The sequence below is a fragment of the Lacerta agilis genome, chromosome 2, assembly GCF_009819535.1.
Source record: "Lacerta agilis isolate rLacAgi1 chromosome 2, rLacAgi1.pri, whole genome shotgun sequence".
Lineage (NCBI taxonomy): Eukaryota > Metazoa > Chordata > Lepidosauria > Squamata > Lacertidae > Lacerta > Lacerta agilis.
In genome coordinates, this window is record NC_046313.1 from 38,661,714 (window position 1) to 38,683,687 (window position 21,974).

Sequence of the window (21,974 nt, forward strand, 5' to 3'; positions counted from 1 at the left end):
CCCAGAGCATTTCTGCCATGCCTGGAAATAGAAAGAAGCAGTAAGAATGTCTTTAGGCAGTATTCAAAATCCAATGCTTCAAGCAGGTCCTCCACCTAGGACAAGAGAAGTCTGACTGCTGAGATTTGATTGCACTCAATTTTGTTTGAATGTCTGATGAGAGATGATTGTTAATTAACAAGGGATTGTATTTAATCTGTTCTGTGCAGCTGCTGTTACCCTAATTATAATTAGGTCATCCTGGTTTGATCCTGCCTGCCAAAGGGGCGAGTGTTTGTGCAAGCAGGAGCAATCACCTGAGGCAGTGCACTTAGCTTCTGAGAGAGAAGCAGCAGCACACTTTCAAAAGATGCGTGAGGCCAAAGGGGGCATGACAGCATGCTTGTGACTCTGCAGACATAGTGGTGTTGTGTGCTTGAGTGAAAATTAACATTTCATTTAAGACAAGGAGTGCACAGCTGTTGAGAGTACAAATGTTCTCCTAAGCATTTATCAGAGACAAATATCAAAGAAAACTGTCTACATTTGCTAGGAGGAATGTTTGAGTGAACAGATATGTGCATTGTTACTCTAATGAGAGTAACGGTAAGAAGCCAAATACGCTTTTGCAGCTACTCCTTTCACTGCCTTTTTCTCTGTTTCAACTTATGCCAACATAGTAGTGTGCCACGGATGTGTGGTGTGGCAGAGCCATGGTGTTCTCCTCCTGACACGGAGCCACTGGGGAGGTTGTGAGATTGGGGCTGTGCAAATATCATTGCCCCCACCTCTTGCCTCTTGCTTTAGCACCGTTCAGGTAAGTTTCAGTGGTGTCACTATCAGGAGGACTGATCTGCAGCTCTGTCCCACCACACTAGCTGCTACTGCCAACGTTGGTTCAGTGTAATGTGCGCACACATTGATTGGAATCACACGTTCCCACCCTTCACTCTTCCCCTTGCATGGCTGCAAGGAGGATATCACAACTTTCTGCATCCATTTTCAATTTTCCATAGTTTATCTTGAAACCAAAAGAGCCCTCCCTCAATATCAACCACCTTGGGCCTTATAATGGGCATAGGAGGCGTTGCTGGGGGTTCCACCAATGGGAGCTGCCTGGTTGGTGTTGACTTGTGACAGGGCCTCCTCAGTAGTGGAACGTTCTCCCTGGTGAAGTACATCTCTCTCCCCGATTGTTAACATTCAGACAGAATGCAAAAAAAAAATGCTGTTTACCAAGGCGTTTGATTGCTACATTATACTGTTCCTGGCAATGTTGAAATTCTTCAGCTGTTAGTATATTTGATTGTTCCAATTTCTTTTTGAAATATATACCATATTATTGTATTGCTTTTCTGTTTTGTAGCTTTCTGCCCCGGGGATCCTTTGGGATATAAGTTTAATTAATGAATAAATTAGTCAAAAGCCCTAAACTGTACTTAATCTTAACTATGACATAGGGCAACATGTCTATTTCAGACATTAGAGTTTGAAATTAGTTTGTTTCCATAATAAGCTACAGTTAAGCCGTAACTACAGTTTGTCCAGGTTTGTGTTGATGCAAAATACAGGAGAATTCCTGGATGCCAAGATCCAAGTTTGAGGCAAAGTACTCCTTGGTGAGAGAACCCCAGCAGATATTTAAAGTCAGAAAATATGCAGCAAAGTAAATCATGGAAGTATAGGCTGTTAAGACCTTTAAAATACGCCCTTCTAAGAGTTTCCAAAATGTCCCCTTTAAAAGTTTCTTTCCAAAGTTGCCTTCATCCCTCAGTGTTTCATTTTTTCATTTTCATTTCACTTTTAATTTGTATACCGCCTTTCTATTTTCCTATACGCAAGGCAGTTTAGAAGCTGAAGCAACAACAAAATGTACACCTTTTAACTATCTTATCCAATGCAAGTCGTAATAAAAACATAACTTTAAAATAAGCAACTTATATCAAATAAAGTAATATTCAATAATCCATTAGAACAGTACAGAATATTAAATATCAGCAAATAAAAATTAAACAGAAATTCACTATTTAACAATTACAATAATTTCTAAACTATAATCAATAATAACAACGGCCAGTCACAGTGCATAAAATAACACAATACAAATCGAGAAGCAAAGACGCACAATTTAGAGAATTATTATTATTTTTTAATATCCCTGAACTCCTCTCCTCCCAACTGTTTCTGGTGTTCCTAAAGTCATAGTCTGGAAAAGGCTCCTAGGCCTGGAGGGTGGGGCAAGGCAGGTGGGGAAAGCCATTGCCTGATGGACAGCAGGAAGTCCCTCCCCTTACAGTCCTTCCTCTAGACACAGCTCCCTTATGAAGACTCCTAGGCCTGGAGGGTGGGGCAAGGCAGGTGGGGAAAGCCATTGCCTGATGGACAGCAGGAAGTCCCTCCCCTTACAGTCCTTCCTCTAGACACAGCTCCCTTATGAAGACTCCTAGGCCTGGAGGGTGGGGCAAGGCAGGTGGGGAAAGCCATTGCCTGATGGACAGCAGGAAGTCCCTCCCCTTACAGTCCTTCCTCTAGACACAGCTCCCTTATGAAGACTCCTAGGCCTGGAGGGTGGGGCAAGGCAGGTGGGGAAAGCCATTGCCTGATGGACAGCAGCTAGTCTCTCCCATCACCATTTCCAGCATTGGAAAAGACTGCACACTTGGTAAGTTGAAAAATGTTTGTCTTACAAACTCTCCCAAGATTCATGTGCTTCAGGAAATTTGCACAAGCAAGTAAAACTAGGCTTGGTTACAAAGTGGTGAAAGTTATAGGAACTAAAGAGCAGCTGGTGAGAGCCACCAGCTCAATCCTCTTCACATGCTGAATTTCTCAGGTAGAGTGGAGGATACAATAGCTTTGGTTACCTATTGCCTCCCTAGGTAAAGGGAAGTGACACTTTGGACATAGCAATAAACTGTTTAGTTTAAAAATGCAAGTTAAAGTTTCCACTCTCTTCCTCACAGCCATACCAGAGAAGGGGAAGGTTGTTGGGAGCTGATATGTCCAGGCATGTTAAGGAAAAAGGCAGGGAACTGGCTTTGTTTGTTTTTTTCATATGGAAGAGTATTCAGACTTGTATTCTCCCCCTCCCCTCCATGCATACGGTAATCGTTCCAGTGGAATAACTGTCTATCTGCAGTATTAGAAGTATTTCAATTTAGGTTCTTCCCAGAAGGTAAGAAAACGATTCCTCATTTTATAACATGCCCTGTAGCGATTTGTTACAAATGTGCCTGTTTTTGTTTAAGATGCCATTTGCTTAGAAATGCTTGAAAATCAGTAGCATCAGAGGAAGAGTACAGTATATCTCATGCCTCTGCAAGCAGTTATGAAAGGAAATGACAAAATTGCATGATTTCTAATTTACAGTGAATGAATAAAAGAAGCAGAGCATTTCCCCCTGAAATGTTCAGGTGATACTGAAAAAGTCAAAGGGAAAGAAATGCCTCACCAAACCCATGCAAATGTATATAGCAGTTTCTCTTCAGAGGTGTCTGTAATGCTTCAGTTGCGGGTGAGGCTGAAATCTCACATTAGAGACTTCTGTCAAGTAATCCTGCCTACATACTAAATTTGGGATTTCAATGCCTGCAAGGGTGAGGGAACCTGAAGTGTGATGAGTCATGTAACACATTTTTGTTTACTGGACATTATGGGGGAGAGCAAGGAGAAAGATGTGCTATTGGATTGGCCACCTTCCACTAAATTAATTTTTTTGACATGGTAGAATCACCACCAAGTGATTCGTGCTGGGCATCATTTTCATGTAGTAAATAAATCCCATGGATTGGCTGTGCTTTCAGAGTAAATGTTTGTTGAGGGCAAATGGCACTTCATCATGCAAATTTTAACACACTGTTCAGAATGCAAGATCTGGGCTGTAGAGGAACATGTGTTCCATTTGTTTCCTTTTTTGTGTGTGTGCAAGGAAAGCAAAGGTATTGTTATAGATTTATAGGTGCTAGAATTTAATTAAGATTTATGGGTGTCAAAGCTAATTTCCTTGGAGTAACTAACCAGACTCAAGTGTGCATTTGGGCTAGTAAGGCGTGTGATAGACCCACTGATAAGCCTCTGTTATTAGCACATATAATAGCTAATTAAATAGGCACGCTTCCTGGGTTGTGTATTGGAATTTGTAATCCTAGCCAAATCAACAAGTGTTGATGAAGTCAGGCAAACTTCTTTGCGAGGTGACCACCTGGAAGGATTAACCATTATGAGTTGAAAGCATCAAAGGAAATACCCTAGGTGTTAGAATGCAATAATAAAAAAAAAATCCTCCCTCCCTCTGTACATAAAGGGGCTTAGGTTTTTTTAGGGGGGTTTATTAAATATTCTTGGGTTACAAAAGTACATACATCGACTCTGTTTACAGATCATAAAGTCCTTTCTACAGATCAGTTATATTTGATGTGAGACTTTAATCCTGTAGTCAGTAGAAGGTTGGGGGAGAAGAGAGGTGGGGAGGGAGAGCATGGTAAAGAGAGGGGGAGTAGTAAACTTTATTCTCCTACATAATGTCTGCAAGGTTTTTGTGTCAGTGTCACGTGGGTAGGTTCTCTTTCTATTCATTTATTAGTTTTCATTGGTTGTGGGAGAGATTGGGGGCCCAAGGCATTGTTAGTTGCCTTCAGTTGGCTGCAGTGAGTTTTGGGTGGCAAGACCCCGAATCCTCCCCCTTTGTTGGAATAAAGACACCTGACACCAATATTTTAGGTTAATGGGCTAAAAAAGGCCACAACTTTATTGCTTACAGAATGTGAGTGGTAATGGCTTAGGCATTGGAACCAAACCGACTATATCTGACTCCTGCCTGCCTGCAGGAAGTCTCAGAAGGGTTAACCACCAGTAGGGGGAGCCCTGTGATACACATCGACTAGGAACTCCCCCAGGGTCACCGATAGGGGTCGTCCCATGTGCCTAGCCCCTGCCTGGGCTTCGGACGGGGCCATGCCCTCCGGATTCCTTTAACGGAATACCCTTGAAATAGGGGTAGGTGATGGCTACTACCATTGCTCACCTCCAACCGAATACTCCAATGCCTAACCGCCAAACCTTATAAAGTTGTGACGGTTTGTTACGAGGTCGTCGAAAAACCAAATGGCTGGTGCCAATTTGCCAGGTGGAAAAAAATCCTACCAGGCCCCTTCAACAGGCAACGAACCGAGGTCCATAGCAAGGTCAAAGGATTAAGAGCCTAATCTTATGGAGGTAGAACTGCGCAAGTGGGAACCAGAAGAAAGGAGCAAGTTCCCGCCCGCGGGCTGTTTAAATGCTGCACGCCATGCCCCCTGGCCGACCACATTGGCTGGTTTAGGGCACGGCGCAGAGGGGACTCCTTATGACGCGGGAGCTAGCCACACCCCCATGCACGGGGCTGGATCGTGTCCAGCCTACAGCTCCATTTCCCCGGGGAAGTGAAATGGCTTTGTTTGCATGTGCAAGGGGGAGGGGTTGTTGGTTCAAGTTATCCACATCGATCCGTGTGCTGTCAGTGGGTTCTCATTGATGTCTTGTTGGGCTGTGTGTAATAAAGGAAGGTGTGGGGAGTTATGTAACCAGGAAGCAGAGAGGAGCAGTTGAGCTGAGATGTGCCCTGCAGAGCACGAGAGGCTGCTGAGAAAGGATGTTGATGCTGTTACTATGGAGTAAGCTAGCGCATTTTGGGGTGCTGTGCTGTGAGTTTCCTCCATTGTAGGCTCCAGTTTGTATATAAAGCCATATATCAAAATGACACTATAGCCTCCATTTTGCCTAATTTTCCAACTCCTGGGTGAGTGCCTGGAATTTTTGAAGCCTTGTGCACTGCTTGGAGGAGATTGGGATGGCATTACAGTATACTGAGAAAAACTTCCCCAACATCTTGAAACTGTTTGAACTGGATCTCATCACTAACCACTTTTTCATATGCAGTGGTACCTTAATGTTGTCTGTTCGACTCCCGGAATCGTTCGAAAACCACGGCTTCTGATTGGCTGCAGGAGCTTCCTGCACTCAATTGGAAGCCTCATCAGATGTTTGGCTTCTGAAAAACGTTCGCAAACCAGAACATTCACTTCCGGGTTTGCGACATTCAGGAGCCGATTTGTTCGGGAGCCAAGCCGTTTGAGAACCAAGGTACCACTGTACAGTGGTACCTCCGGTTATGAACTTAATTCATTCCAGAGGTCCGTTCTTAACCCAAAACCGTTCTTAACCTGAGGTGCGCTTTCGCTAATGGGGCCTCCCGCTGCTGCCGCACTGCCGGTGCGCAACTTTCGCTCGCATCCCGCGGCAAAGTTCGCAACCAGGAGCATCTACTTCCAGGTTAGCAGAGCTCGTTACCCCGAAGCGTTCGTAAGGGGGACGGTACATAACCCGAGGTTCTACTGCAATAGGGTTCTGCAGCTGAGCATCCAGAAGGGTGTGTGTCTTCAGGGTTATCTATGCACACAGTTTTTCAATCCTCACTTCACCAGGCTAGGTCTGAAAAGGCACAGAACAGACAGAGTAGGCAGGGGAAAGCTCCCTTTTCACTTGAGTTCTTTTTCTTGGAATGTTTTTGGAACATGCTCCCTGATAGCTAAGCAGGAGAGGACATAACCAAAGAAGAAGTTGTGCTTTTTGAGGAGTCTCTTACCACAGAGGCTGAGCAGTAAGAAACAGGCTTTGTTTGTGTGTGTGGTGGTTATTTGCTTTTGCTGACAGACACAGATGGTCTCTGTTGAAGGACTGTGCAAAGTCTCAGTGATGAATGGGACATTTGAACAAAGAGCTGGTTCTCCCACTCACACTTCCAAGGGAATCTGCTCACCAACTAGCTGTTGCATCACAAGTCCCTTTCATCTAACCTAGGGATGGGGAAGGTGTGGCCTTCCACATGCTGCTGGACTACAAATCCCAGCAACCCTCATTTTTGGCTATGCTGGTGGGAGTTGAAGTCCAACAACAGCTGGAAGGCCACAGCTTTCCCATAGCACCTCTAACCCTTAGCCAAGTTCCTGGGCTTGACAGGTGCAGTGCAGACCACTGGGCGATGCAACACTTCTCCCAACATAAACATGGCCAGAGATACAGGGGCAGGTCCCTTTTCTCCATTCTGCAAGGCTAAAGCTTTAAACTGTAGAAGCAGTGGGCTATCGTCCAAGTCAGTTGTTGCAAAGGGCAACCTCTGCTTGAACCAGGTGATTGGTGAAGGTGTTGGCTCCTCATGAAGCACATTGCCCTCCTGAGTTTGCTTTACTGCGTCTCTTCCTTTTCTGTACTTTCAGTGCAACTGAGAGCTTTAAAAAAACCCAGAAAGCATCCTAGAAATGTGCATGCACCTGAGAATCCTAGCCCAGTCGGGGTCCCAGACGTGTGTCAATGGGTATGTGCCCAAACTAAGATGCACATTTGTTGTTTAAGTGTTTGCTGCAGGCAACATCAGTGTGCATTCAGCAGCTGGTTTTGCTGCATAAAACATAAGAGCCCCTCTGAAAGGACAGAGAGTGCTTAGAATTGTGTTGCAGAGGACACCGGCTAATCTTCACTGTAGCAAATTGAACTCGGTTCATTTCAATTCCTACTAGAGCTTTATAGCTGAATTTCCAGAGGGATTGTAATCCCTAGCCTGGTACGCCACCTGCAAACGCTTTTGCAGTAATGATGCAAGGCCTTGTGTGCTGCCCCTCTCCTGTTGTGTGAACATGGGGAGGAGTTCACACTCTTCTGATCCTCCTGTTAGGGCAAGCTTTTAAAAAGAGAAAGGTTATGCCAAGAGGAAAATGTGACATCAGTGGTGTCACACATGCAACATCAGGCTTTACGTGCTTCTCCAGGCTATAGCTCTGAAAGGCTAGCTATGGCATCTGTCTCCACGTCCTCTGCATTGGGTGTTGCACCCAATTACATGAATGCAGAATAGTGGTTCATTGTTTTCCTCCTCACTGTGTCTCTTAATGGGAATCCTCTTAGGGCTGGTGTGAATTATGTCAGGGTCTAAGAATACAGAATACAAGGAGAACAAGCTTTTCTCTGTGAGAAAGAAATTCTTGTTTGGGCTACAAAGCTCCCTAAGCAGATGTGTGCAATTCAGTCTCTCAGCCAAAACTACCTCACAGGGTTGTTGTGAAGCTAAAATACTGCTCTGAATGCCTTGAAAGAAGAAACTAAAATAAATATGGGGAAGGTAAAAAGGAGGGATAATAGAACTGTTAGTGGATGCCCTGATCCAAAGTAATCTTCGTATCCCACAAATAAAGACTGTTATAATGTAAAGACTTGCATTAAGGACTCCATCTCAGCGTTTTGAATACACATGGCTCTTCAGGCAAATAAATGCCTCCTAAAGTAGTTGGCAAACTATTTAGCAACCAATACACAATTGAAATATAATATGGAAACCATTTATAATATCCATTTCCTTCAAAGCGCTATTAAAGTCCAGGATAAAACATACAACAATAATAACCCGACGTGATATTTCAGAGCCAGGTCACAGTACCATTTCCTACAGTCATGCTCAACCACTAAAGGCCATGGTTTATTTTAATTTGTATTTCAAATGGTATTATCTGTTTTAGTACTGTACTGAAAAGGAAAGTTCAATAATTATTTTTAAATGAATTTAGCAATAAAAAATAAGTGCTATATAAATTATTCATATTAATCTCTGCTGTACCTGTAGGTTTTTCTTACATTATCAAACAACGCTGGTGGTGCTGTGTAATTAGAATTACATCTGCAATTTTCATTTGCGTGTGTGTGTGTGTTTTAAGATAAGTGAGGGAAACCTCTTGCAAGTATGCTGTTTGAATGTGAGGGATAGAAGGAACATAAATTAAAAGCAGCAAGAATGAATGTGGCTTATCCTGAAAAACAGGCATTTGAACACATCTTCAAGTGAGAAGAAAGCTCGCCGTTTACCCGGCAGCTTTATAATAGAATGCATGTACTGTCTCTTCCAACACAAAAATCTATCAAGGCACTGACCTTGACTCTCAGCTACATTATGCATATGGTAGCTCCTCAAGCCATTTCAGTTTCTTCTCTGATGCTGCTAAATATTGGAAATAGACTTCAAGGTAACCTCTCATTTGCAGCCCCCATCTAGCCATGCTTCTGATTGACTACCAGTACATGGCAAAACAGATGGCGAGAAGCTGTTCTGATTTCATGCAAGCCTGTTAGATAAATGTGGGGTGCTTAATTTCACATGCTTCACGCAAAGAAGGCAATTAATTGCCTTGCTCACTTTTGAAATGCAAAATCTCTGCATTCAGCCAGGTATGCCCTGCGTCCCACAGAGCTCTACACACGTTGCAAATTGCATGATGAGCTCTGATGGTGAACTTATTTGTCACAATTACCAGCACTTTAGCAGTAACCAGTATTTGCTTCCACAGCCCTCCTAATCAACTTCATTAACGCGTAACCCTGAAATTTTGGATGCCCTCCAAACCGATGCCAAAGTTTTGTGACCAAAAGCTCGGGATTATACATTAATGAAGCTACAAATGAACACTGGCTTAAGATGACCTCAAACCTCTTTTGTGAGAACTTTGGTCCCAAACCTGGAATATGCTTGTATATTTCAGCCACTCTCCTCAAGGTTTGCAAAGGTACACACTTGCACGCAAATTACTTAATTGCTTAGTGCTTGATGATGCACAGAGGAATGCGTGTGCTGACACCACCATAAAGCACTATGATAATGAACATTCTGTTTATTCTGGGGTAGTTGATCTTGCTTCCCTATCTACTTGCTGTGACTGGCCATTGTTGTCACTAGCCCATTGGTACAGCCACTGCTGCTTCTACCCACCCAACCAATTTGCAATGCATTGTTGGCACAGCTGCCTGGAGTGTGACTATTCAACTGCTGCTTTGCTGCAACCATATGCCGGAGAAAGGGGGAAGAGGAGGGGGGAGGATGGTCCACACCCACAGGCAGCACCATGTATTGTACTGGCACTGGTAGTGATCTGAACTGAATGTAGAAAGATTTGAATATGGGGCCTTCTGCATACAGCTCCTAACCATCTGTGATAGCTCATTTACGCATGCAGATCACCCCTTGATACTACACTCATCAAACGGTGGCCATGCATCTTGCAGCCTGTCCCTTTTTCAGATCTAAGGGATGTCCCCAACAATTGCAGCTCTTCCGGTTTCATATTTTGATTTAGAGTCCTCTAGCTGAATTCCTCTCTCCTCTTGCTGTCTCTGCTGTGCTTTTAAATCACAACATTGACATATAAGCTTGAAAGGAACTACTGTTTCGAATTATCAATAATCCCAATGCAGATCACTTATCTTTGTGAGATGTGACTGTAATTCCTTTCCGGTGCACTGGAGCAGAGACAATGTGCCCATGCTGATGAAGTCTCTGTTTACAGTGTAATTTTGAATCAATGGTTCCTGCTGCCTGGTAAGTAGAAGGTGTTGCCTAATCGTGGAGCCAGTCTATTAGATGCAGGCTGAAGTATTCAGAAGAGAAAATTGACCATGGGGAGAAAACAGTTGCTATATCGAGGCTGGCCCAGCCATGCAGTAGGCTGAACCTACCGTGTGCTTTAAGGAGCACCAGGAGAGGAGGAGTTGAAAATAGAAAAGGTCAGGAAAGGAGTCTGAAGCAAGACCTTTAAAAGTCTTGGACCTAGTGGGGCAGAGGTGCATTTGTGCTCTGCTGCAATCACCGGAAGCCATCATTTTTGATCCGCTTCAGGCAGCAAAATGTACTGAGCAGGGAAATGGGGCTGCTGTGTGACTTCTTCTGGGGACATTTAGATTTCCCTGACCCTTTCTCCCTTCCAGAGAGCCAAGAGGGCTGGAAGACCTGGTCACCACAAGTTGGGTACTTGCTGTGTTTCTTCAACATTCTGGGTGGCCTTGATGTGCTCAGTTGTATTAAACTAACTTTTTCTGTTTGTGCCTGCAGAATGTAGTTGGGCGGGAAGGAGGAGCAGGAGAGGATTGGTTACTGGATCATATGATGTGGCAGGCAGGGACTCTCACAGCAAGTAGTCTGGCACACTGTTACTAATGGAATGTGCTGCAGAGATGAGCCAGGAGATCTGGCAAGCAAAACCAGTTCCACTCTGACATTGCTCAGAAGTGCTAAAGCTATTCCACTGTGTGTTGTGGTAGACAGGTGACATACTCATGACCAAGCAGAGAGAACGCCATGAAATTCTTAAACACATACACATGGGTTTCCAGGACAATTTTTTTAACAGGACTGGAAATCTCTTGATGTTGGGAAAGGATCATAGCTTCCCAAGGAAGCAGCTTTCATTTGAAATGTATGTTTGGCTGCCTGCATGCATCTCTGAGCCTCTCACATGCTCCCTTTGTCCAAGGCACTTCATTAGTAGGTTCTTATCTGAGATCAGCCACTGGGATTTGTACAGGGCAATGATACAATTGAATTGATATCACACACCAAACCCAAAGAAATGCTCCATATGTTAGCAGCAGGTAGTGCCTGCGGGCAGTTTCTTCAAATTTGCTAGATTTAAAAAACAAGAGAGTTGAGGCTGCATAAATGACAAGCACCATCCTTAACCCTTGATGGCATGAGTCAAGACTGAAAAATCTGCACAATGTGCCTGGTATCCTTGCCTAACTTCAGATTCTGCATTTTAGCATTAGGATTCAGGACTAGGGGCTCTGCCCACACCACATCCCCAGGGTATACATTTGTGCAAATCCTATTTGCAAACATGTCTGAGCAGTGTCTGCAAGAAGTAAGTTTGGAAGTCTTGCTGAAAATATTTGAAAATGTACTGTCAGCTGTTAGTTGAGGGCCAATTCCCATTATCACTTGGCAAGTGGAGAAATATGGGTCCAGAAGTCACTGGATCAAGGCTGAGCTGAGCATGTGGCGAAGGAAGTAGGCAATGTCTTTGCTGAATACTCAAATCACACGCACCCCACGATGGTTGTAGTATCCATCCATCCACTCTTGGCAACAACAAACATGGGTTAGATTCATGAGCTGCATGTGTAATAAAGCAGTCAGAGAATTGCTTAATCGGATTGTAAGAGCGGCCCACCAATTTCCAAGGGAAGCTCACTACTCTCTTGTTGTGCCTGTTTGGTTGTATGAATTATCCCTCAGAAACCCACAGTCAGACAGGAGCGATGCTGCAATAGGAACCAGCATGAAGTTGCCCTCCATGTCCTTTTTTTGTTTCCCCGTCATCTGGGGATTTACTCACAGTAGTTGCTGCCGCTATTTTTAATGTTCTTATCTCTGCCTATTTTAATACCTGAGCACCTGGGTGTGATATAGAAATGTTATAATTTGACAGGCCTTTCTCCTCTAGCTTGGGCTGATGAAAGACAATTTTAAACTCCGGCTTCAGTCATTTGATCTGATTTGCAGCAAAGGGATGTGATTTCAATACCAAACAAACTCTGCAGCCTGCGCAGATTAGGTGGCAGGCCCTATGGAGCTCCTCCCCAATTCTGTGTTGTGCTGGCACCCCTGGGACAATCAAAGCTTGCCTGACTCTAGATCACAAGGTCAGTGTGGTGCACTGATTAAAGTGTTGGTCTAAACTCTAAAGGGGGGGGGGCAAATGGCTACGAGTCACAATGGCTGTGTGCTACATCCATTGTGAGAGACAGTATGTCTCTGAATCCTAGATGCTGGGGATCTGGAAGAGGAGAGTGCTATTGTGCTCATTTCTTGATTGCGGGCTTCCCATGGGCATCTGGTTGGCTATTGTGGGAACCAAGATTCTGAATTAGATGGGTGTTTAGCAGACTCCAGAGGGGCTCTTCTAATATTAATATGGAGAGACCCAGGTTTAAATCCACACTTTAGCCATGAGCCTGGATGGGTGACCTTGACCCAGTTACTACCTCGTACCTCAACCTGATAACTGAGGGAAGAATATGTACACTGCTGCGAGTTCATTGGGGAAAGAGTGGGATATAAATCAATGTGATAGATAGGTTTTCTTTCTTCATGTACTCTCTGCTACCATAAGATGTGAGATGATGTTAGATTTGTACTACACTGTGCGGTGATGGAGGGGGGCGGATGTTCTGTGAGTTGTCTGGATTAAGACCACCCCCCCCACACACATGCCTTAAGATGAAGCAGCTGACCCAGCAATTCTGTGTTGAAATTTTGTGGGTGATGAGCACTGTTAAGGTCTTGAAAGGGTTGCAGGAACATTTTGTCTTTTCTCTTGTTCTTTCTATAATATATTGGGTGTGTCTTTGCAGTGAGTGAACCTTTTGTGGCTGGAATCCAACCACCAAAACCTCAGTCTTGGGTCTTCCTGTTGACAGCTTGTGCTTTTGATCAGCAACTCAGTAGCCCCTGTCCAAATCCTGTGAGCCAGAGGAGACTTGGGGGCAGGAAGTGTGGCAATGTAACTCAAGAGGCACTCTTCAGTTACATCAGCACAAGCCACTGTAGTTTTTTTTCCCTACCCAACCATATGATAGACAGCAGTGTGGTGGTGAATTGGTCACTGCATGACTCCAGTTGCCTCACATTTCATTTGATCTCTATGGGTTCAATGATTCTCACTCGCAGTAGCCTTATATGGAGCCAGGCAATTGACTCACCTAGCCCAGTATGGTATCTATACTTGGCTAGGTCAGAGAGAGAGGCCTTTCTCAGTGGACTTGGAGGTACTAGAGGTAGAATCTTTGACATTCTGCATGCAAAGCGTGTGCTCTGCCACTGAGCTATGGCCGCCCCAGAAGATTGCTGGTACAAAGCAACCATTGCTAAGCAGGTGTTCTCTTTGTATATATTGGAATCTTGGCATGGCTTCAGACGCACAATCATTTGGTGTAAGGCTGTCAGGAGATGCTGAGGCTAGAACTTGGAACCTTCAAACATGTGATCTGCTGCCACGCCTGGGAGGTGTTCATCCTATAGGCATAGAAGAAGAGACACGGTTGATGCAAAAGACCCAGTCTGATGCTCTCCAGATACAGAACTACAACTCCCATCAGCAGCCTCAGTCAGCATTGACAATGGTGAAGGATGGTGAAATTTGTGGTTCAAAATACAGTGGTACCTTGGGTTAAGAACTTAATTCGTTCTGGAGGTCTGTTCTTAACCTGAAACTGTTCTTAACCTGAGGTACCACTTAGCTAATAGGGCCTCCCGCTGCTGCCGTGCCACCACCGCACGATTTCTGTTCTCATCCTGAAGCAAAGTTCTTAACCCCAGGTACTATTTCTGGGTTAGCAGAGTCTGTAACCTGAAGTGTCTGTAACCCGGGGTACCACTGTACTTGGAGGGCACCAGTTTGGAGAAGGCTGCAAAATACTACGGGTATCTTTCTCAGAAGTGTGGGATCATCCCCTAATCCCACCAGATGCTGCGTCTGCAGGCAAATGCTATTCTCCAACACATATGGTGATGTGATAAAGCCCATGGCCATGACTGCACTCTGTGCTGATGTGTGGCCATGGTTTTTCTCCAACAACCCAAGCAGAGCTGTAGTCATTCGGATTTAAAAATAACTCTGATGGTGAGATGACAAATTACAGGGCACATTAATAGAAAAATTACACCACGTTCATATTGAAAGCACCTACGGGCTCCCTTTGGATATAATCATGGTCATTATCACTGTAATTAAGAGCAATAATATTTTAATAATGAATTTTCAAAAATGAGTAATGAAGGACCATTTGTCTAACCAAGCATTAAAAATGAGGGAAGGCAGGTATGGCTGGTGCCAGTTCCCCGAAATGGGGATACAGTGAGGCTAGGAGTTTGGAGAGGGAAAGTGAAGGGTAAAGGCTCTTTTGGGATAGGGGTAGAACCAGCAAACTCCACAAGAGGGTGATTGGCAACTGGAAGGAGAACCTTCAATATGCCCTTCAAACTGGTCTGCCAGTTTGCTAGAGTATATATGCAGAGGAAATAAAAGAATATTGCCCTAATTGGAACAAAAAGCTTCGGTTACACGTTATAGCTCTAGTGTTTATTGCTGTAGTGTGAATTTTTTTTAAAAAAATTGCAATCTGGTTGGTTTGCCTCTCTATTTCCAATGACACAGGCTCCAAGATGAGATGGAGGTGATCATTGGAAAGGGGCCTAAGGGAGTGGGTGTTGATGGAGGAAGGTGGAATTTCTTTCTGCTTCCATCAAGCAATTAAAGAAACATGGGTCTGAGCTGCACTCAGTGCATTTTCCGTAGATTAGAGAAGGGGTTGTGAAACTGGTGCCCACAAGTGCACAGATGCCAGCAAAACCTTTTGCTGGCACCTACAGGGTTCCTCCACCCCACTGAAATTAGGCTTGAAAGGAGTATTCTGTTGTGGTCAATAGAACGGGTTGTAGTGTGTGCTTGGCGCGTGTGTCATTTCTCCGGTTTGCAAATGTACCCGCAGGCTGAAAAGTGTTGGTCAAGAGCAACGCCCAGGCAAGAAGAAAGCAGAAAAGCAGCTGGCCCACTAGTTGGACTCAGCAGACAAATGCATTTGTTCATGACTGTGTTTGCAATGGAGCCAACGGAATAGAGAAATGAGCAGCCCATGGCTTGTTCACCTACATTTACAGTTACATAACGAGATGCCTGTCTTCTTAGCATCAGTTGGGTGAAGGAGCAAGCATTCTGTATCAGCACACTCTGCCTTCATTAATAATTGCAATGGACACTGAAGAAACAAAGCCCTGGGTTCCTTGTTTGCAGCTTGGCTGGTGTCAGTTTGAATTACTTCTCAGTGCAAGACTGGGTGATGTGATGGGTGTGCCCGAACTTACTGCACGCCGAGTGCTCTTTTGTTGTTCTTATGGCTCTGTTTCGATGGAAGTCTTTTTTCTCCCTGTATTGCAGAAAAGCCACGGATGAACAGTATCCTCACCTCTGCCACTGAGCCCTATGATCTGTCCTTCTCCAGGTCTTTCCAGAACCTCTCCCACCTCCCACCATCCTACGAGTCTGCAATCAAGACTAACCCAAGTAAATATTCTTCCCTGAAGAGATTAAGTAGGTGTCTGCTCATTTCATTCTCTTGCTACTCACTGTGCATGGTTAGGCTGAAAGCCCCCCCCCCCCAGTCCTCCCCTCTTGCTGTAAGAATCTTTGGCTGGGTGATCCTTATTTCATTGTCCTTTCCTTCTGAAGTGAGCTTGCTCTTGCACACCAGAGTCAAGGATAATCTGTACAGATATCACCTCAGCAGCCTCTTTTCTAGGCTGTTTTTTATTGACCAAGCATTTGCTTGGTGTCCCTCCCTGTTAAAGCCCACCCAGCTTTCCATTCATTTTTTAAAACTTCAAGAGTAAGAACAGTGCACTTTAGCCCTTGACACGCCCCTTGTCTGAATAGATCCCTGCTATTTTTAGCTCTTCCTGTGTACTCTGGAGCAGGTCGCTGCATCCAAAATTGTGAACTAAATACCCTGGTCCAAACAGTAGCAATTGATTTGTTTCACTGCATTAGAGACATTGGGTTGGCATGAGGCCTAAGCCAAAATATTGCCACTTCAGTAATTTGGGGCTGATTTTGGGGGCAGGGTATGAAGTGTGGTATACCCTACTCCCCGAGCTCTCACAATGTACCCTTCATTTTCTTTTTTCTTCTGTGACAATTCACAAATTTTTCAGTGGAAGTGAGGCTGTAGCACACCAAGAGCAGCTATAGGGAGAAGAGTTTAATTGCCAAGACAGTTGAGTGGAGTAACTCAGCCTATCTTCTTACACTGTGCTCAGAGTCACTAAGAAGGTGGGGGGGGGGGTTGCTTCTGTCACCCAGTTACCTGGATGACAGAGGCAGACTGTCCTAGCTTCTAGCACTATGAATTGGCTCAGTGTCCAAAGAGTCTCCCATGTTGCATAGGCCAGGGGTGGGATGGAATATGTTGCCCTCTAGGTCTGGAGGGCCACAGGTGCACCATAGTTGCAGCTCTCCATATTTTTCAGCTGTGTCTTGCAAGTTACTGCGCAGGAAGTTGTGACGTTTGCCCAATTGCCCAGGCAATGTGTGGGGCCAGCTGTAGCACAGCATGGAATCCCCACATTGTTTGGAAACACAAGGATGCGTTTCTGTCTCCATTTTCCTGGCACAATGAATGAACTTTGCCCATTTTTTTAGTCCACTATTCCCGCCCACCCCAAATATCAGTATAGCAGCTTCAGCTTTACAGCCTGTAAATGAGACTGCAAAATTGGGGCTTACGTTTCAGCTCAGCCCTGTTTCTCACTGAGGCCACCAAGTATCCTTCACAGCATCTTAGTCTGTTATTGATTAATGCTTTGACCTTATCACTGATAACGCTGTTTATGCTCTCTCAGGTATTCAATAATTTATCCAATGCAAAGGCTTCAGAATAGGTGTCTCCTCCCACTGTTGTTTTTCCAGCCAGTACTTTTCTTGACCCATATGTTTTTAGAGCACAGCATTGTAACTCTTTGTTGTGTATACTGCTCAGCAGAAAACACTTTAGCAAAAACAGACAAGTAGAAGTCCCACTGGATATATCCATTACTGGTCTATACCATTTCAGACTGCAGGTAGGGGATTAAATGTTTTATTCCATGCATAAAATACTTGCTGTATAACTAGCATGTCCAGGAGATTATTCTAGGCAAGCCTTTCCTCCAATGTGACAATTTTGCATTACTTTATGTTGATTTCCCACCTGTGGTCTGATTGGTACAGCCCCTGCAAGAGATACATCACAGGAGGCTTCTGCTCATCCCTTTAACTCTAGCAGTCTGATGGCCACTACAAGATCCCCTTGGACTAACTGTGCTTTCCAAAGTAAGTGAAACCTTGTAAAGGGTGATACAGAGTGAGGTGCTGCAAGTGTGAGCTATAACTGGACTAGGTTAAAACAGAAATCTAAATCATGCATGCATGTCTGTGTTTTTGAAGAAGTTGTTGTCTTTAGCAGGGGTGGTTGTTTCCGTTTGTTACCATGTTATGTGTTTTTGTAAACCATCCTCGGATGAACTTTTAGCTGGGCTCTGCTTCAGAATGACTGTGGGATCTGATGGCCATGGAGACGGAAGGGAGGACCCATGCCCCATTCACACCATGCATTTAAAGCACTATACCACCACTTTAAACAGTCATGAGTTCCTCCAAAGAATCATAGGCGCTGTAGTCTAAGGGTCCCCTAAAAGAACTACAATTCCCAGAGTTCCCTGTTGATTATTAAACCGCTCTGGAAATTATAGCTATGGGAAGGGACTGATCAGCACCCTTAACTGACTACAGTTCCCAGAATTCTTTGGGGAAAGCAAAAACTGTTTAAAGTGGTATTCATAGTGCTTTAAATGTATGGCATGTATGTGGTCCCAGTAATTGATGCCTGAACTGACCTATGAAGGACGGTGTGTGCACATACCATAAGCAAGCAAGCTATATGTTCAGAAATTAGGGGGATGGGAAGCTGAATTTCACTCTGCTGGAATTGTAGGGGAAGTGGCTTAAGTTGATGGGTAGGGATTTTGTAGAATGATTCAGAGAAATTCATGTTAGGAATGATCATGTGTAGAGTCATTCTCAGAACTGGAAATTGAATGCATTTTGAAGATATACTGATGCAAGATGGGTGGCAGTGGAGGTGGTAAATGCATTTTGTTGGGTGCTGACTGGGGTGGCCTGTTTATTTCCCCCCACCAAAAAAACCATTTAGTTCTAGAACAGGACAGATTTTGGGGCACTTGTGAGTTTATGATTCCTCCACCACATCTCAAAAACCCCACCCACACTTAGCCCAGAAAAGAAAGAACAAAAAATGCAGTTTATATTTTTGCATGGGTTACTATTGAAAAGTAATAAGCATAACAGCATCATAGGAAAAAATAACTGTTTATTATAAAAATATGCATCAGACTCACATTAATATAATATTCACATTATGACAAAAGACAATGACTGCACTTTCTGTGTGTGTTTGCCTAAGTCACAGGGGCAAAAAGTGAGAGACAGGTTAACAATAAAGCAGTGAATGTTAATGGTGGTTAATGCCAACATAGTCACATCAACAGTGAAAGTGAAAATGCAGCACCCAGGGAGCAGATCAAACGTGATGATTAAATAGCATTAGAACAAATATTGTCATTTTTTAAAAAAAGAAAAAATGGTATCGGGGAAATCCAGAGAGTTGCTGCAAGCAAGACCACTTTGCAAAGAGCTCAGACAAGTCGATTATGGGCGAGTTTGATGCTTGGTCCACTTGTAGTGAATTCCATCACATCCCTCCTTCCATTTCTTCCATAGTTTAGTGCTGCAACGCGGCCTGGGAGGGGACAGATTCTATCACTAATACAGTTGAAATTAAGCACCAGTGAAATATTTCACAGGGAATATAACTGTCTTCTGCAGCTTTTTTTGTCTTAGCAGTTTAAATAGTTTTTTGTAATAGCATATCATAAATCAGGGATGGTGAACATGTGCCCCTCCGGACATCTCTCAATCACCTCCCTAGTCATTGGCCCCAAGGGGATCCAACAGCAACTGGAAGGCCCCAGGTTCCTCATCCCAATTGGAAGTGGCAATTAATAAAATAAAGATGTGGGAAAGAGCTGGTCTCCACTCTAAGGGGTTTTACTGTGATTTGTAAAAAAAATAAAAATCCTCCATATGCAAAATTGCATATTCCACAAGTGGAGTAGCCATTGATGTTCTGCATGATGGCAGCACTCTAAATTACTACCTGCATTGCACATTTACCATATCAATATATCTTTTTTTTAAAAAAAAATTGCCTTCCACCCTTCCTTGATCCTTTGCAAACCCTTAACATTATCTTTCCCATCTCCTTCCTCCACGCAGCTGACAAGGAAGCTGAGGAGTATTACTCCAGAAAGAGGCACCTCCCAGACTTGGCGGCCAGAGGGACCCTCCCTCTCAACGTCATCCAGCTCTCCCAGAAACAGACCACTCAGAGGGAGCGACCACGGCGCGTGATGCGGGCCATGTCCCAGGACCGAGTGCTGTCCCCAGAGAGGATCATGCCGGAGGAGTTCAGCATGTCTTACGAGCGGATCCTCTCTGACGAACAGCTGCTATCCACCGAGCGCCTCCACTCCCAAGACCCGCTGCTGTCTCCAGAGCACTCGGGTTTCGGAGAGCAGTCCATGTCACGGGCTTTGTCGCACTCAGACGTCTTTGTTTCGACGCCTGTCATGGATCGCTATCGGATGACTAAGATGCACTCCCATCCCAGTGCCTCAAATAACTTGTACAACACCTTGAGTATGAACCAAACGTCTGCCAAGCGCCAGGCCTTTGCCTCCCGGCGGCACAATACAGTGGAGCAGCTACACTATATCCCAGGGCACCACCACCATTACCGCACAGCCAGCAAGACAGAGGTGACTGTTTGATCAGAGACACTGTGCATTGTAGATAATCCATCTATGGACCGGGGTGGCTTCAGTGCCCTACACTGCAGTGGCCTTATGGCCAAGATAACCTCTAACTTTATGTCTGAAAAGACAGACTCTTCCGACAGTCCTGTCTGTGTTGTTTTGGAAATTCATCTACATGTTATTGACATAAAGAGGAAAAAACAAAACCTGAACAGGGAGAGGTGATGCAGGTAAGGTGTCCTGATGTGCCCAGTTTCTGTCAAGGAAAGCCATTCAGATTATGGCTCCCTTCAAGGGCTTGCCTGGAGCTACTCTCTAGGGTTGCCAGGCTAGGACTTTAAGACATACTGACAACAATCTCACACAAATTTGGCATAATATGGCCAAATCGACAAACCTTCCAATCCTGCGTAATGGGATTTGGTTGTGATGCTAGTGCTTGACAGAGGTTTAGAGTTACCAGGACTGTCAGCTGCAGTCATGACTGAGGCCGGTTCCAGCCAAGGTCCATTCTCTAAGATAGAAAGTAAAAACTCCAGTCCACCTAAGCATGGTTCTTCCAGGTCATTGGGCAACTTCCAGTGGCAAGCACTGTTACCCAACACCTAGACTGAGTGACAATGCCTGCCACGGTTGGAAAACCGCATTGTTATACAGGTAACTGTAGAACAGAACTACTCCAGTGCCTATAAGATTGCCAACCTCCAGGGTGGTAGAAGGAGTGAGGTGGATTTGTTTATAAGCACAATTCTGCTGATAGGTGTTTGCCAGCCCCCCACCTCCTCTTCTTCTTCCATCCATCCTCATGTATGTAAATTCCCAACATGTAAATATTTTTTTATAAAAAGAAATGGGACAGAATTGCTTCTCTCTGCAACAAGAGGCACCAACAACTCGCATCCATTTTTACATCCAGGATGTGGTCGAAGATAAGACGAGTTGCAAGAGATGTGGAATAGCTGTAGCCTGATTGTCATGCCATGAAAAGTTGATCACAGCTCAATCTATGCTTGGCTTCTTGCCAGCCTGCAGCTTTCAGCTACCCCTGGGAAATCTTCAGAAAGGCTAGTTATTTTACAGGATTTCTTAGAAAGACACAGTTTGCCAAAGCTTTTTCTTTTCATCCCTCCTGCCCAATAACATTTTGGGGCTGCCAGTCTTGGTGCATCCTAATCTCATCCTGCAGGTGCTTGTTCCTCTTGTATACTAATTGGGCACATTGTACAGCCACTGTACCGTGATAATTAGACACTGGGTGTCTGTAAACTCTTTATAGGTCCAACTTTAGTTGGAATTTGAATATTTGGAACAGATGTAAATTCAAATTGACATGTACACCCCATCTCCCTGCCTGGTCCTGAACTCTGTCCCAACAGCTACATGCAGTGGCTGAGCCTGTGTAAAAACCATGGACTATTGGCTCATTCCACTGTGTACTTGCATCCCCATGCTACAAGGCCTTGCTCTAGTTCTGCACAATGAGATGTAGAGCCCCTGCATTAAATAGGATCCCACAGAGCAAAACAGTCTAAATATGTGCATTGAACAATAGTTCCTGACATTAGCGGCCTTCACTGGGCAGCCTCAGGAATTTCCCTTCATGAGCTTTTATTTTCTCTGCATTTTTTCAGAGGCACGCATTGGAAAAGTGATATCCTGTCCCTTTTTACCAATCAAGTTTAGTGTACCGCACCAGCCAAAAGCAACTGCAGAGCTGCTT

The 21,974-nt window shown here is 44.4% G+C and overlaps 1 protein-coding gene across 6 annotated transcripts in view; it reads left to right on the forward strand.

The window, feature by feature from the left end:
• The window catches only part of SHISA6 (shisa family member 6), a 256,732-nt gene extending 235,212 nt beyond the window's left edge, over positions 1 to 21,520 (forward strand). For 2 of the 6 annotated variants that reach the window (XM_033139587.1, XM_033139591.1), the window contains 3 exons: positions 15,765 to 15,917; positions 17,592 to 17,693; positions 19,716 to 21,520. In XM_033139587.1, the coding sequence (XP_032995478.1) occupies positions 15,765 to 15,917; positions 17,592 to 17,693; positions 19,716 to 20,269 (809 nt within the window). In that variant the 3' untranslated portion in view covers positions 20,270 to 21,520. The remainder of the gene's footprint in view (positions 1 to 15,764; positions 15,918 to 17,591; positions 17,694 to 19,715) is intronic. The other 4 variants (XM_033139592.1, XM_033139594.1, XM_033139590.1 and 1 more) reach the window with 3 other exon arrangements.
• Positions 21,521 to 21,974: the final 454 nt, after the last annotated feature.